The 17223-nt window shown below is 43.3% G+C and overlaps 1 protein-coding gene across 1 annotated transcript in view; it reads right to left on the bottom strand.

Annotated features, from left to right (window-relative positions):
• Positions 1-17185, bottom strand: part of GTPBP1 (GTP-binding protein 1) — a 36280-nt gene extending 19095 nt beyond the window's left edge. The window contains exons 1-7 of the mRNA XM_075701248.1: positions 17044-17185; positions 16030-16306; positions 9871-9979; positions 8091-8271; positions 5721-5973; positions 5481-5576; positions 1993-2231 (exon numbers count right to left, since the gene is read on the bottom strand). Of these exons, the coding sequence (XP_075557363.1) occupies positions 1993-2231; positions 5481-5576; positions 5721-5973; positions 8091-8271; positions 9871-9979; positions 16030-16149 (998 nt within the window). The 5' untranslated portion in view covers positions 16150-16306; positions 17044-17185. The remainder of the gene's footprint in view (positions 1-1992; positions 2232-5480; positions 5577-5720; positions 5974-8090; positions 8272-9870; positions 9980-16029; positions 16307-17043) is intronic.
• Positions 17186-17223: the final 38 nt, after the last annotated feature.

The raw sequence follows: 17223 nt of genomic DNA, 5'->3' as shown, positions 1-17223 counted from the left end.
TTGCATTAGATGACAGTCGAAACCCTGTCAACCCAAGAAAGAAATACTCGTAAGCCTCAAGGGTCCCCAAAAGTATACTGTAATACTTATTTTTATGAACTAGTTTCAGTTTTAGCACCAAGGTGGTAGCCATGACATCATGATTTACAAGCTCGGTTTGTTTCTGCAACCTCTGCGACTGCCTCATACAAGCACAGGCAGAAAAAGATGCATATAACACTGTTGTCATTTTTTTTATGAGCAATGTCATCACATCTATATTGGTACATGACACCAGCAAATATTTCTCAACATCATGACATCATGTTATCATGTGATAATTTCAATGGCGCCCGGTCTTTATCTCAAATTTAAGTATACTCCAGGGGCTATATTTTTTCAAAGTCCGATCAGTCGCAAAATGAGAACCACATTGATAATAAAAACTGTTCTACTTGGGAACATTTCGATACATTTTCCAGCTGCTTCACTACACAGTCGCCACTCTGACTGAGACACCTGTTGTAGCGTGGTACCAACTTTCCTATACCCTCATCACAGAAGGCAGATAGCTGTGCTTTTAGCCAATTTTGTACACTGGTCTGCAGCTCAATTTCCGATTCAAACTCCTGTCCTTCTAGCCAGCGGTTCATGTGAGCAAAGAGATGGTAATCAGAGGGAGTTATTTCTAGGCTGTATGGTGGGCGATCAAACACTTCCCATTGAAAACGCTGCAAGAGCTTCTTTGCTGCAGCTACACTCTATGGACGCGCATTGTCATGAAAAAGGACAGTGCCTGATGACAACATTCCTCTGCGCTTGTTCTGAATCGCCTTTCGATGACATTCAAGAGTCACGCTGTACGAGATTGCAGTGATGGCCACGCCATGTTCCATGAATTCCACCAAGAGAACACCATTGCTGTCCCAGAACACAGCAGCCATACACTTTCTGATGCAGAAGGATCACTTGAACCTCTTTGCTTTCACAGAATCAGAATGCATCCACTCTTTGGATTGCTCTTTTGTTTCTTCAGTTTCGAAACAGACTCATGTCTTCAAAAATCTTCTCCTTCATCATAGCAGTGCTGGAGAAACATTAAGGCTGCACCCATTCGCTGCGTTTTGTGATGGTCGGTTAGCATCTTAAGAACCCACCTTGCACAGTGTTTGCGGTATCGGAGTCTCTCACTCGTGATGGTATAGAAGCTGACCGTGAAATTTCTGGAAACGAATCACTCAACACAGAAATTGTGAACCGACTATTTTCTTGGATCGCCTGATCCGCTTGCTGAACAAGATCATTTGTTGACAACTGTCCTTCCTTCCCTGGCTGCATGCATCGTGAACGCCTGTCCGTCCTGCTTTAAAGTTCCTACACCATTGTCGAAATGTGCGGTCACTCACGAAAGTTGTGCCGTACACATTATTCATTCGTTGATGGATTTCAGCTGCACTGCACCCCTCAGCGTGCAGAATCGAATAACACGCACTTCACACTTAGCGGCAGACTCTGTTGAGGCATGTTTACGTGCTTACTGCATGCTCAGCATTGACAACTGTGATGTCATGCGATCGATGGGCATAGTAGGGCCACCGCGCAAAATATCTGCGCATAGTGTCATCGGATTTTCACTGTGGTTTTAATTTTGCGACTGATCGGACCTTGAAAAAGAAAGAAAAGAAAAACCTTGTATAAGCTTTATTGGCTAAGTGTCATTTTTGCATGCGTGACAAGTGCGGAAGTGTTTTTACAACATTAAAGAAGTGTAACCAATAAATTTTTCTCGGTTTAATGACGTAACATTATCACGTGATAATGTCAATGGCTCCAGGTCCGTATATGAAATTTAAGTGTACTATAGGTGTTGTTGGCTAAGTGTCATCTTTTAATGCGTTACAAGCGTGGGAGAGTCAGCACTCCTTTATATCAGCTGCTGTGAAGGCTCCAGTGTGAAGGGGCCGACGATGGCTATTGGCTCGGCTCGACCCCAGTTCCTTGCCCCATGCACACCTTTCAGAGACAAAATTGGTGGCGCAGACGACCACATCGTCGGCCGAGTGGACCACGACGGGGATCTTGCGGCAGCCCGGCGACTTAAGAATTCGCACGAGCAGGCGCATGGTGTCTTGCAGAACGTTGGCTGGGCACATGTCCATCTTAGTGACCACGACGAACACGGGAACACTCAGCGCTAGGGCCAGGCCCAGGTGCTCCTTGGTCATGCCAACCACACCTGCATTAGCACCCACCTGAACAAAGGAACGAAAGAGAATGGTTTTTTTCTGCTTTAATGAATCTTAAATATGATTGATTGATTGATTGATTGCGCTCAACACCCTGAAACAACACTGTGGCTATGTTTGACAACACTGTGGCTATGTTTTACACCACAGTGAAAAGGCCCAGGACTGAGTCTTGTCACTTGGGGTTCTCCTTAAGTGACATCCAAAACTCAAAGTTGACGGTTCTATCTTTCAAGTTTTTGCACTCCGCCCACATAAGAATTCAAATGACCCAAAAGAGATGACTTTCACAAGACCAAAGAAAGATGTTCTAATTATAGTACTGTCAAATACTTGACTGAACCAAGACAACAAACAATTAAGATGTTTACGGCATTACAATCCCTAAACTGCCATGAAAAACTTTAAAAAATGCGAAGTTCTGATCTTTTCTTAAACTTGCATTTGTTTTGCCTTTTCTAAAAAGAATATGATACAGTTAAACCTCGATATAACAAAGTATTTAACTTTTCGTAACCTCCTGTCTATAGAACACCATGTATTTAGAACCTCAATATAACAAAGCGTGTTTGTATACGATTTCAATATAACGAAATTTTACTGCCACCTCAAAGGAATGCCGAGACAATAAACAGAAACTTCTGCAGGAGCAGATGGTCAAATGATTGAATTGCAAGCCTGCAAACCCACCTCTCAAATCGGGCGCGACACAACAAGAGAGACTGCCGAAGCCACATCATGTTGCGCATAAAGTACAAGTGCGATACGATCCTATCGCACCCCATGCACGGTGTGCTTCAGGTGCGAGTGAAAGAGTGCGAGGGTGTAACAAGATAGATGGTGGCCTCACGAGTGCGGCCTTCCGGTGCGAGCAAAGGTAAAAAAGGGGGAGGGGAGCAAGCTCAAGCGTGCGCAAGGGGTTGTGGGGGGGGAGAGGGGTAAGTCGGCGCGCATGGCTGTAAGCACGACTGAGCGCATAAGCAGCAGCGCACCCTGCTTTAGAGGTAATTTTCCACGTGTGCAAAGAGTGAGCGTGTCAAGACGGCTTGGCACCATGTGAGCTGTCTTATCGCATATTTAATATTGGATGTTACGTAATCTCGAGTTTCAGTGAACCGTTGGAGCGAGAGGCAGACGAAGCATTCGCTCACCGCTGCCGGTGCTTTTCCTGATAGCGCCTCCCAGTGCAGGCGACACTATCAGCCGTGGGGGCAGAGTGCATGCGAAAGCGTGACTGGTTTCGCTTAATTCGTACCGCCGAGAAGATACCGTCAACATACGTGGCATGAAACCGTATCATTCGTGGCGGACTCCCAAATTTATCAAAATGAATTGTTTTCTCGTTCAAATTTTTTTTTTTTTATTGTCCAATAATTTGGAAAATTCTATCGTCCCTTTCCGTGTAAGAAAAATCCATCGGCGGCTGTACTTATTTGCATAAAAGGCCGAATTTCAATAGAACAAAATTTCAATATAACGAAGCAAATTGCCGATTTTACCGACTTCGCTATATCTAGGTTTAACTGTATCAGGAATACCTAAGCCTTATTACTGCTCTTGATGAAAAAAAAAATAGCATAAGACATTGTGTATTATTTATTGGTATGTCAAAATTACGAGACTGTTCAACCTTTGTCATGACTAACTGATCATCGGCAGTTAAGGGGCTAAGATACTTCTAACTTAGCTTCATATTAGCACACATTGTGTGCTTTTTTTCTTCTTTTTTTTGTTCGAAGTGAAGTCGAAACGAATAGTAATTAGTGCTGAATAATTTCGAAGCAAATAACATAGTTTCATAGTTGTGGGATTTCCATAAAGCCTTGACATTATAGCCAGATGATGACAAATCTAAGAAAGTTGCTTCTTATTAAGAAGTTAACAGGCTCACCTCTGGAGTCAGTTTATTTTCAAACTGCTGTTATTCAGACATTTTTCATCCAAAAATGCAATTTTAGCATTTCTTACAACTCCATCTGCACAGAAAATTTGTTTACAGGCTCTTCCTCACTGTTGTGCTTCAGTTTAATCAAAATTTTACGGTAGACGATAATGCACGACGACGCCCATCGTGCGTCGTCGCGATGCTGTGAAGTGCAACTTTGGCTTCGCGATGCTGGCAGTTTATGCTGTGTTGTGCAAATTCAGCTCGACGCCATTTACACGCGAGCTTAACCAGTTCCGTTTTACAAGTACACAGAGGAATAAATTTAATTTAATTTAAGATCAGGGTGCAAATTACATGTGAATTTCGACTTCAGGTGCGATTGCATAGCAGCGATGCCCGAACTGCCCCGAAATATGAGCAGCTGGTCGAATAGCAGCTGCTACGACATGAACGACTCGTGCATCTGCTAAAGGAGAGCTTTCACAAAGATTCGGGCATTGTCGCAGTTATTACTGGTTATATGTGCAGATCTTTTCCTCTCTTTCCGGGCTGTTGCACTTGCGGGTGTGGCTAATACATCAAAAGATGTAGAGGAATATTAGAAAATATCAGATATTTTCACATGCCTAGACACTAGCACTGCTTTTGCTTTGCACACATGGCTACTTCACAGTTCAGATCTTTTCCCAACAATAGTTACCGACCAATAACTCAAGCATGCTCAACTATTCGGACAGCTTCATTTTGGTTTTCCTTGCACATTATGCCCCATGGGCGTAATGTGCAAGGACAACCAAAATTTCACTCTTTGTTCAATAATTTAGACTCTGCCTGCATCACTGCAGGCTTAAATTAAAATTAAATTCCAGAGATTTACATACTAAAACAACAATTTCACCATGAGGCATATCTTAGAGTCGCACTCCAGAATAGGTTTGACCACATGGAGTTCTCTAACATGCACCCAATGCGTGGCATACAGGCACCCTTGCTGAAAGACATACTTTGCTGTGAATTAAGACACACACAAAAGCAAAAAACACAGGAAATGCACGGGTGGCAAACAGAATTTGATGCATCTTGCACGGCACGCTGGCGCAACTTCTGTGCATGTCTGAATTGGCAGCAAAGTACTGTCCTTCACAAAACCACGTCATAATAGTTATTATACAAAATAGCACGGCTTTGAATATCCAGTGCATCTGATTTATGATTCCAATCTCTCCTAGCATAACTGTTCTAGTTGTTGCTGCCCGACACACGAGTACTCACCCCACACACAGGGGGCGCCACCCTACGCGCGTGATCGCGAAGATCGGCGCTCTGCATTTCGCTTTGCTAAGCCACAGAGCAACAGCTGCCCTCACCATGAGCATGGTGAAGTCGGGGGCATGCCCTGTCATGCCAAAGATGGTGGTCTTCAAGTAGCGCTCGTGGCCTGCCAAGTCGATGAACGTGATCACCTGCAACGGCGTGAAAACAAGCAAACAGTATACGCTTATCATGAATATAACAAAGTTATTCTCGTGTCGAATGTGACTTTGGTACGACTGTACCAGAGGTTCGGCTGTACCGAGTCTGCTCGTGATCGCCGCAGATGAACCCACCTTTGAGGACTGCTCGCAGATGCGCATCCAGTCAAGCTGGCCCCCGTGCGGGTCCGGCTGGTTCACCACGTTGCCCCGCGAGTCGAAACCCAAGATGTCATTGCCCACGGACGAGGTGCGGCCGGACTCGGCCTCGTGCTTGTGCCGAAACAGCCGCTGCCGAGCCAAGCCACGGCCGTTGTCCAGCTCGCCGTGGGTGAGCACGCCCAGCAGAGTGCTCTTGCCGGCGTCGACGTTGCCCACCACGGCCACCCTGGAGCACAAGTCATTGAAATCAAGGTCACATATCACAAATAGTGACATGGTATCACCAGCCTATTTTACAGCTGCTACAGGTTGAAGATCACTGATATCTTCACATTCGGTCGCTTTGGCCACCGCCACATGAGCTCTGTGTAGTGAAGGGACCAAGTTAACCAAATGTCAAGTTATTGAGTGTCTCCAGAAACAATGAACAAATACTTAATAACATGTCTTTATTTGATTAAAGAACCTACAACATTCGTCTCCATTTTGCACAAAATAGGTCTGGAAGCTGCAATTATCATCATCTCATGAATGATAAGCACTTGCAGCAGCAAGGGCCTTGGGACTTGCCTTCCAGTGCAGAAGTGGCGCAAGATGTACATGTTCATCATCTCAGTAGGCATGTTTCTTACTGCTGTGCACACATCACGATTATTTTGTCCCCAGTGAGCTGGCTGGCAACTGATCCTCCATCGTGATGCAACCAGCATGTTCTGTGACAGTGTGTTGCCCACAGCAGAACTGCTTTTTATTGCTGACGACTTCCACCACTTTTATGACATCACAGATGCTTCACACTGAATAACGAAACCAGTGCTTGCTACAACCGCCGCAGATCAATCTGTGGTTCCTACTGATGTGATCGTGGACAGCAATCCACGCAGTTTTGAAAGCATATGGCTAATGCTGTATGCAGTGGTGAAAGCAAGAACTACAAAGGTGCAAGGCACTCCTGTTATTCCTGTATGGCTCCTGTAGACGACTATGGCGATGTGGACTTCGTCGCTTTGTTTCGACTGGACACAAACATCACTATTGCCTTTTGCATTCCACATTTACGGCGCCCCACACTCGGTGCACTTCAAGGGTTGCCAAATACCTCTGAATTAATGAGCTCAGGGTCATTAAATAATGGGTGTACTTGCTGAGACCAGAGGTCAAGTCCTAATTATCAGATTTTCTGAATAAACGAGCCTTTATTGTACTATAAACATAAACATAGTAAACACCAGCAGTAGTTCACAAATGACCTGCACATCAATATCAGGCTGTAGTTGGGACATCACATGTACGCTGGTCCAAGCTCGAGACAGAAGAAAGCTAGGTGTGAGCTTTCAAATAGGTTTGAGCTAATATGGAGGCGTGCAGTACAACATAACTGAATGCATGGATTGAATGTATAATCTTAAGCCATGGTTAAAGAACTGTCTAGACATCTCGAACAACCATTTCTGTTGGTCATGTTGTGGCATTCCTTGTCAACTTCTTATTCATTCAGAAAGTCAGAGAAATACAGCAATTTGCAGATCAGAGTTCCCATAATTTTACTGTGGCGAAGCTTGGAAAGCAATTAGAAATTGCGTATGATGGCTGTCATAGTAAAAAAAAAAGTGGCAGTTCACCGTGACAGCAATTTACTGTATCTTTTTCTAGCTGACTTGTTTTGCATTTATACTGCATTTACATTTTTCTGTTTGCATTATGTGCAGCTTGTTCAGCGCACGAATGAATGCTTTCTTTCTGCTCTGTATACTCTTTTATGATGCACCGAGAAACACTGTATACATGTGCACTGTACCTTTCATCCTTATCTTTTATCAATAATTTATCAATTATATAATGACTGTACTCTCTTGTTTGATGTATGTGCTTCCTGTTGAATTTTTAGTTGTGGAAACATGCATTTCATGCTTTTGTGCACACATTTAGCTGCATCAGCTTTCTCATTCTCAATATTTTCTTGTATATATTATGGGGTTTTACGTGCCAAAACCACTTTCTGATTATGAGGCACGCCGTAGTGGAGGACTCTGGAAATTTTGACCACCTGGGGTTCTCTAACGTGCACTTAAATCTAAGTACACGAGTGTTTTTGCATTTCGCCTCCATTGCAACACGGCCGCCGTGGCAGGGATTCGATCCCACGACCTTGTGGTCAGCAGCCCAACACCATAGCCATTTCTTTGCATGTACCTTTCAACTTATTCTAAAAAATTAATGCTATGTCATAACGCACAGGCTCCCGTCAAGCTACATCATTTATGACTTTTTGTATGCACCCCTGACATCATATCATTGTTGTCAAATAGAGAAATTGATCTGGCAAGTTTGCTGGAGTCTGACCTGACTTCCACAAAGTCATTCTCCTTAGCCCGTCGCCGAACCAGATACTCGGCAATCAGCCCATCAGCAGTTTTTCGCTCTCGCAGCCGCACACAGTCACACTCCATTGTCGATGCCATACTTTGTAACGTTGCCACTGAGGCATCCATCTCCTCAGCTGTGAGCCCAGCATCGCCTTGACCTGTAACAAATGCATGCAGCGCAGGACACACTTATGGTAGGTTCGACTGATCACTTGTAAGTGCTCTCGCGTGGGATGTCTTACATATAGCTGGTCGAAATCAAGTGCTCTGAACACATTCAACTGGTTCATTCAGGGTGCTGTGTTCCAGTTCAAAGTAATCGGAGGCACTCTTCACCTTCAAGCTGAGAGCAAGATCCGAACCTGACAAATTTGCGATTACACGGCTCCTCCGACTGCTTCTAAATGCAGCTGAGCGTTCGGTTCGGGCATGCTTTTTTTCTTTTTTAGCCAATGTCAAGAGGCTTGTGCATCGGCGCACACCATCTTTCCAGCCACCAGCCTATACTGAACCATATAATGAACCAGACAGTTCAGTATATTATTAGTAACTGACCAGTAGTGCAAAGAACTAAACAATTACTAACACCTCATTATAAACTATTTATGTTTCTCTACCATCTTCTTGTTCATACAGTGTCAACACGTGTCTACAGAAAGTGAAATGCAACTAAACTTCCTTTCACTGCCAAACACTTGTTTAATAAATGAGGTTCTACTATTAATAGACAAGAGACAGTACAAGGAAATATTATACAGGAGGAGGTCCCGAGGACAAAGAGTGTAATGGGACCTCTTGTACAGTGTATAAGTAGAAATATAAACAACAGTTGCAACAAATAACATAAAAAATAAAAAAAAACTGTGAGCATAGTGTTGGTTTATGCTTCTACATTCCAACAATACACCTGTCTCGCACTTCATTTTATCCACTTTACGGTCAATCCCTCAACGTGCTCAACTCAAGAGCACTGGACATCATGGCACACATGGGATTCACTAGATGTCAGAAGATAACCAAATGTGCGCACACATCTGTACTATGCTTTCTTCCATGCCATTATGACTGACTGTGACCAAATAAGAAAATTCTCAGCCTGGAGATAATGTTTCATTGAGGAAACTTGTCTTTGTCAGGACATCAGGTGCCTTCAACTTGCCTACGTTGCTTCGACAAAAACAAATCCTTTTGTCAATATGCTGGCTTGGACTGAGGATTCTCTTATTTACCGACTGTTGGTATCACTGTCTTCATCTCCCTGCGAATTCTTTGTCTCGTTTGGATTTCTATGCCATTTTGCAATGCAAAAACATTATATCATCCCATTTTTGCATAGAGCAACCAATTAGTAAATGAACATACACAACACAGACATTGGTGCACCTGGTGCCTCTCAGCACAGTGGCTGGCATTCTTTCGTGAACAATGATTTGAATGTACCTGCATACAGAAGGGTGTCAGATTGGTCTAGTTGGTGTTCCATTGTGTTACAAGGTTGTATAGTGCAATGTGGAAACCACGGGATGACAGACACACAGACAAGCATTGGCCTTCAACTAAGATGTATTGCAAAGGCGCGGCGACCAGGTTACCAGTAAGCAGTACAGCATGAAGGCAAGATAAAAAAAAACAGTGCTTAAAGCAACAAGACCCGAACAAAATGGCGTGAGATAATGCAGCGCGTATTTTGTTTTAGTTTTATTGCTTCTGGTATTGCTACATTTTCAATAGCTGGCTTTACTCTTTAATATTCTCACCTCCAGTCCCAATCTCGTAGATGACTTCACCATGTCCTTTTCGTAACCGCTGCGACAGCTGCCTCTGCAGAGCATCGTACTGCTCTTCGGATGGACTCACGAGGACAGTCTGCAGAAGCAATGAGAGCTTTCACCTCCTCGGTCCTCAGAACAATTGATCTTGAAATAAAATTACTTAAGGCTGTGTTACCAGAAACATAATCCATAGACAAACATATTTTTTTTTTTTGCCTGGAAGAGAGCTTTGAAAGAAGAGCTGACAGTGTTTGACTAATTTTCTATTTTGCTTGGTGGTTTAGTGTTACGAAAAAAATTTTATCGTGGGATTTGATGTCAGAGTTGCTGAGTGGTCTACACAGTACACCGCAGTGCAGGACTCCAGATTAACTCTGACCACCTGGGGTTCTTTATTGTGCACCTCAGGTACAATACATGGGTACTTTCGCGTCCAATGCCCATCGGATTGTGGCCACTGTGCCTGGCACTCAGCAACATAGCCTCTGAGCCATCATGGTGTGTAGTCACCTACCATGCCACGGTTCACACTTTGAAACATTCCTTGATGATTTCATATTTACACTGGTTTTCCAGTTCTGGACACCCAGAAATGCTGGTAAGTTACAGTCTTCCTTTCTCTTTTAAAAGTGACACTCTTAAAAAGTGAATTCCATCAAATTCTTGGGTTTCAGGTGCTGAAATCATGATCTGATCATGAGGCACACCATAGTATGTGGGGGGGGGGGGGGAGGCTATGGAATAATTTTGATCACTTGGGGTTCCCTTCTAACGTGCATCTATACTCTGTTTCAGTAGTTTCCCTAAGCACTGTGCTATCTACGGTATCCTTGACATATTGAGAGGGCCACCACATCTTAATGTTGTGCTTCTGCGCATTGTTGTCTGCTAGCAGTGACTACTGTAACGCAAGCAGCAGTGGTCGCATCTACAAAACTGTGGAGCTGCGCAGCAAGATCAGCTGTTGCGATAGCAGTGGTAGAAAACTTGGTCCTACACATACAAAACACGTGTGTTTGAGATATCAGAGTCTTTTAATACTTCAAGATGCAGAAGAGAAGGAGGGTTGCCAAGACGGAGGAAGTGTACCATTAAGAAAAAACGCTTAGCCAGCGTGTAACATTGCACAGACGGTGGCGCCATCTCTCAATATCTCTTGTAACAACCATTTGTACAGGATGGGCTTGCCGATTCGTAAATGCAGTCATTCTCTTAATTACAGAGTTCAGGCTTGTGGCTTTATCGCACTCCTTCCGTACAACGAAGTATGTTCAACGCCATTTGCTTCATTCCTCTTGCGTAAAAATTATGAGTGGTTCTGCTATCGCAAACACCAGAGACCAGTGGAGCTGGGGGAAGGCCAGTAAAGTAGTGCCGAACTGCACACAAGATACACGAGCGCTGGCAACGCATCCCTACAGCGTCCGCCAAAGGTGTCTACTATGGCATCTGCGATTCGCGTGGCTACACACAACACACAAACTTAGCCAGTGTTTGTACTTTGTACTGCAAATTATGTCTATATGGCAGCGTTGCATTGATGAGAACTCTTCATTTTCAGTTCATAGTACCTCAATAGAGGTACTATTGGTAAAATAACTGCAGGTAAAATAACTGCAGCTGCAACCTACAAGGAAGCTTCCACATAAACACCTGCCGGCGAGACCATGTGTCAAGGCCATTTAGCCAAACAACAGGTTCTAAACTATGGCACTACATCTTGCTTAGCAAGAATTCGGGCTCGCAAGCCTCGAGCTTTGGCTCTGCTGCAAGGAACTACTGAAACAGAGTATAAGTACACAAGCGTTTTTGCATTCCGCCCCATCGAAATGCAGCCACCAACACCATGATCGAATCTAAGACCTGAGGCTCAGCAGCGCAACGCCAGAGCGACTAAGCTATCACATTAGATTTAATCGACACAGCTCTCAAAGAAAGTTACAAGACAGGTATCAATTAAGACATCCAGAAAGAGTGCATGAGACAGAGACTAGGAGCATTTTCAATTTCAAGAACAGGCACGTTTCAGGCGACAAGCAAAACAACACATTGTGAAGCTCTTAGCCACAGAGGGCTGCATATTGCAAATCAAACCCATGACAGACAAGGACACTACACCACAAGTTTCCTCTTTTGTGTCTGTGACTGATGGTGTACACCAGTGCAAATGCCCAGGAACCACATACTTCTGTATGAATGTTAAGAAGTCCAAATTATACTCAAAGTTGAATTAGATGCACCCCAAAGCAGAGTTACGGCCAGTAAAACAAGCAGGGATGCAACCAGAACAGCCTTTCAGGTTTATATCTACTACCCAACTGTGTTCGCAGTGCTTTGTCAGCGATGATGTCTCAGATTGGAACCCATCAACAAACACACAATGGTGTAAATCTCAACTGGGAGACATGCGCCAGCTTCGTGCATTAGAAATTTAATGGAATCTGCTGTCTCCACCTACATTGCTGTGCCCCGAGAATTCAAAAACCTTAATTTAACTGAAATTTGTGAATGAGGCTCCCAGTTTTCTTTAAATTAACCATAATTATGGGTTGCCTAAGCTTAATAATTATACTGTGTTATCGCCTTTCTTTACAGCACATTCCGCTGTCCTGCGCCTCATGCTATGAGTCATGATGTCCTCTGTCCCCTTAAGAACTGTTAATATGCAAAAATCATGAAGAAATGAGCTCATCAATCCACTGTCCAGCTTTGAACAATGTGTGGGGCTGTGAGGATTTGCCGAGAGATGTTCCTGGCCATCTTAAATGATTGAGGTACTTTTTTCAAGACTCAATTTGCAATTATGTATTAGAAAAGGGTTAATTATAAGCAGTGAAAGTGAACAGAACATTTTCCTTATGTGGCATCTGTGCCCAAACCACAGCACCGGTATGTTAGCACGATGTCATAGATTTCAAATTATTTTCACATATTTGGGCTGCTTTTGTTCAGAAGACATTTTTAAGGCTAAGTTGAACCTTAGGTTCTGACAAAATGAAACATAAACATTGTGCATATTGATTAACTACTATCTAGTCAAGAGAAGATGCAGTTCAAGTTTAATGATGTCACAATCAAGTCGTACAAGAATTTCAAGCCAGTTTTTCACTTCTGTGTCCTTTCTGGCATATGAAGAATCCTCTCATAGTAAGATTGATGTTTCTGGTATTACAGATGTGTAATGTGCCAATCCAGGTTAATATTCCTATTTAATGACCCTTTAACCTTGCAATTCACATGGATCTCCTTGTTAATGACCGATTCCTGACACACTAAGCATGCTTCATAATCATATCGTGGTTTTGAAATGCAAAACCCTGGAGCCTTTTTTTTTTTCCGCAATACAATAAAAAATTCCATGGTTTTATGTGCTAAAACCACAATATGATTATGAGGTGCGGTTGAGGTAGTGGGGCGCTATGGAATAATTTTTACCAGCTGGGGTTCCCTAATGTGCACCTAAATCTAAGTACATAAGCGATTTTGCCTTTTGCCCTTGTCGAAATGCAGCCACTGTGGTTGGGAAACAAGCCTGTGACCTCATCCTTAGCAGCATGATGCCATAGTCACTAAGCCACCGCAATGGGTTGCCCAACACAATGCAGTGCCTGGATTGCTCATGTGTAATGACAGAGCAACAATGCTTTCTAAAACACTTCTGGGCAGCATCTGTGACAACGAGCACTGCGCCAAGTTGCTGAAGCCCAGTGGTATGCTGGCATGAAAGAGCACATGATAATCACGAAGTGACAGTGTAAACAATGCCATCTGCTTCACTTTATCGACCATCCATACCTACGAGGATGCAGGAAGACTACTGTGGAATAGTTGTCAAAAATGTTGAAAGATGCCTCGTGTCAAGCTAGACAAACAAGACAAGCTAACCTTACCAACTGAATGCCACTGACCAAGACATCCAGACATGGGCCCTGGCACGAGCTGAAGACATTGAGAAGCACAGCCTGGCAGCCTACGTAACTTAGCCTCCCTTACCTGTCACCCCTTCGATTAATAAAGTTTCCACGCACCCACTCGGGTGATAACAACAGCAAAAGCTGCATGCAACACAAGGTTACATTGTGCAAGTGCTAGGCATTGAAAAGCTAAAGTCACTATTATGATAATTTAGGTCTAGCGAGCGCCATTCAGCTTATGACATAAGACTACAAGCACTATACCATGGCAGAGTAACCGTGCAATACACCTGTCATATAAACAGTGTGAATCATCACTGCGATTGATTTGCGGCCATACTACATAATGATCCTTTTCTCCCGGTGTTCAACTACATACAAATTTTCAAATAATTAATCGAATATTATCCTATTCAACTCAATCTTCGAAGAGAATTGTCTCTGTTCATGAATGCAAATACTTCTACAGTCTTCAAATATTTCAAATCGTCAAATCTGTGCTGTCAAGCAAAAAACTGGTGCAAAAGTGCGATAAATTCCATTCAGGAGGCCACAGTCAACACAGAGCCTGAGAAATTATAGTAGTGGCGCAGGCTACATCACAGGAAGCTTCCGGCTAAACCACTATAAATTGCAAACACCAGTGTCCCGAGTTGCGAATAAACTTTTAATTTGCTGTTAATGTAATATTTGCGCTCGTAATAAGCAAAACTTAATGGGCAATAAAGCGACACAAGCTTGCTAATGATGTGAAGATACTGGGATGCAAAGATCACTTATATTCATAGTGAAAACTACTGATTATTTGAAAACTAGAGAACTCTATATTTGATCTGATTCATTCTTGGCACTACATGATTCGGATTCTGTTCAGTCTTGGAACTTGCGATTCGCATACCCCTATCCTTTCCTTTTCCTGGCTGGTGACAATGTACTGGTGACAATGAAATATACCAGCGTGTAAACCAATGACAAAGGTCCAAAGAGTATAGCTACAGCATCGGGGCCCTCAACTGAACTTACAACTGAAGCATGAAACCTGAATGAGCATAGAAGTAAAGCCATGTGTGCTTGGAAAATAACTGCAACAGTTCCCAATTTGCAATGACTTTCATTTGTATAGATTCAGGTACATTCGACAGCGACCGTGTAACTGGAGTACAAGTTCAAGCAAAGCTTCAAGTAGTGCTGAACATTTCAAAACGACTACAATATGCATATCAATAAGGCGATTTAGTAATTTTATGAAAGAATGATATACCTAAGTCACTCTCTCTTTAAAAATATATATAAACACAACAACGAAATCAATCCTATTCTTCAATGTAGTAAAAAATTGTTAGCAAGAGTGCCAATGGCTGTCATATTACGGTCACTTTGAGATATAAAACCCATCTCGTTCTTTCCAAACAGATTCCAAACAGAGACAAACTATGATGGCAACAATGACAATTCAATTCACATTTGTTTATTTCTCTGACATATTCTTAGTCATGATCACATGACTACATGATTGCAGTAGACATGCACGGAGTAAATAGTATAATGCTGTCGTTTTGTCAATACTTAAGAGTCTGTGGTTGGCATGCACTAAACCAAACAGTGGACAAAACCCATGTGTCGCAACGAAATCGATGCTGATTAGTCGCAAACAAGGATCCCTTTTATTGGTCAATGAAAAACCTTTTTACCACTAATTTATCATTTCACGTGATAGACAGGTAAAAGTACCGTGTAGATATAAACGAAACTTAATATCAAACAGGTAACATCAATGTAAATGTGATGGTGCAATGCATGCAAAAGTTCGCAACATAACTTTTAATTTAGATTAATAACATTAATAATAACAACAACAAAAATAGAAATGGATGCACGCGGTCGTATGGTGAAACAGTCACTAAACTTTGGAACAACCACCTCGCTTTCAAGTGGCAAAAACAAAGCGTCAGTACAGTGTGATTAACCCTTTGAAAAATATTTCGTACTTGGATCAGAAAACAAATATTACGATTTTGAGCGCTAAAAGAACCAGTCACTGTCACCGCGAAAAATATATCTTTCGTGCCAATCAACAATTCTTTACTTTCTTTTAGAAAGCGAAGGTTATACAGTTCGCGCACTGAAAGAGCCAGTCACGGTTACCAAGCGAGTCTCTTATCATGAACGCCTCTGAAGCGCGAAGCGTTTTAATCAAAGGGTTAAAAGAAAGGAAAGAAAGTGGACTTGCCTTTTCGTTGAGTCCATCGCAGTCTATCTTGTCTTCGCCCGTTACCGGAACATGGTTTGGCGCGAAGAGATCAATCACAGACTTGGCCGTGTTGGGCGTCTGATCCACGATCGCAGACATCGCGGGCAAACGCTGTCCAACACCACAGCACAGGAGGGAGGAGGGCACGCACTTTTTTTTTTTCACACGTAAACACTCGAAAACCGCGCACACAGCTTTATAAAGCGAAGGCCCGTAAAGATAAAGCCATGGCTGATCGGATGACCGACGTGTTTACCTAGGGGAAAGCGAAACAAAAGCAAAACAACGAGTTACGAGGAGAGCGAAAGTTCAAAAGAATAAAGGCGCGCCAATGCGAAAGCAAAACTTGCAGGACGAAAGGCAACAGGAAAAAGAAAAAAGAAACACGCGAGCCAGCGATGTGAAAAGCTCGACCCAGCGATGGGTATAATTTCCGCGGTTAAAAGGACTCCCGCAGTACGCCGCTCATGACCGTTGCCAAGCGAATCTTGGCATGATGACATTGCGCGGGATGCGAACGTTTAGCAACAGCGGCGCCAACGCGAAAGTTTCGTCACTACTCCCATCCAAAACGATTCGCTTTCGTGCCCGCGAAAATACACCGAACGGGACAACGGGTATGCCAACTTATAACGGACGTACTATGTATGCATATATATATACCGTCGCGAGCAGCAAAATAAAAGAAGTATGGCTGGTTTATTGCGAACACGGAGGGCTCTCACGAGCTAACAAGCTACACGTCGAGAAAAGATCGTAGCGCGAAGATCGTAGCAACCGTTTTGACAGCGGTACAGCGGCGTCCAAAGTCATTACTCGCGTTACGATCCCAGCCATATTGGCCCAAGGGACGCGTTTACGTGACAACGCACAGCTGCCGCGCGCGTATACATATCGCGAGGAATATTAAACAAGCAAGCAAAGCGCGCTCCCAGCTCCAAGCAAAGTAGTGATGGCATTTCGCGCAAATGCGGGCGACGCTGGCAAACTTACAGTGCTGCCGTCCAGATGAAAACGTGCTTTCCTAGTTTCTTTTAAAAAAAAGCAAAATACTTGCTGGGACAACACCGCTCAACGTCACCGCCACACGTTCAGCGCAGTGTGCGATAGCGCGCAGGTACCTCGGAAGTAAACTCCAAAGCCGCCGACCCGTTAGCGCAATAAATACAGCTT

Source organism: Dermacentor variabilis, chromosome 8, assembly GCF_050947875.1.
Source record: "Dermacentor variabilis isolate Ectoservices chromosome 8, ASM5094787v1, whole genome shotgun sequence".
NCBI classification, from domain to species: Eukaryota; Metazoa; Arthropoda; class Arachnida; order Ixodida; family Ixodidae; genus Dermacentor; species Dermacentor variabilis.
This window is presented reverse-complemented; position numbering and strand designations above follow the sequence as displayed.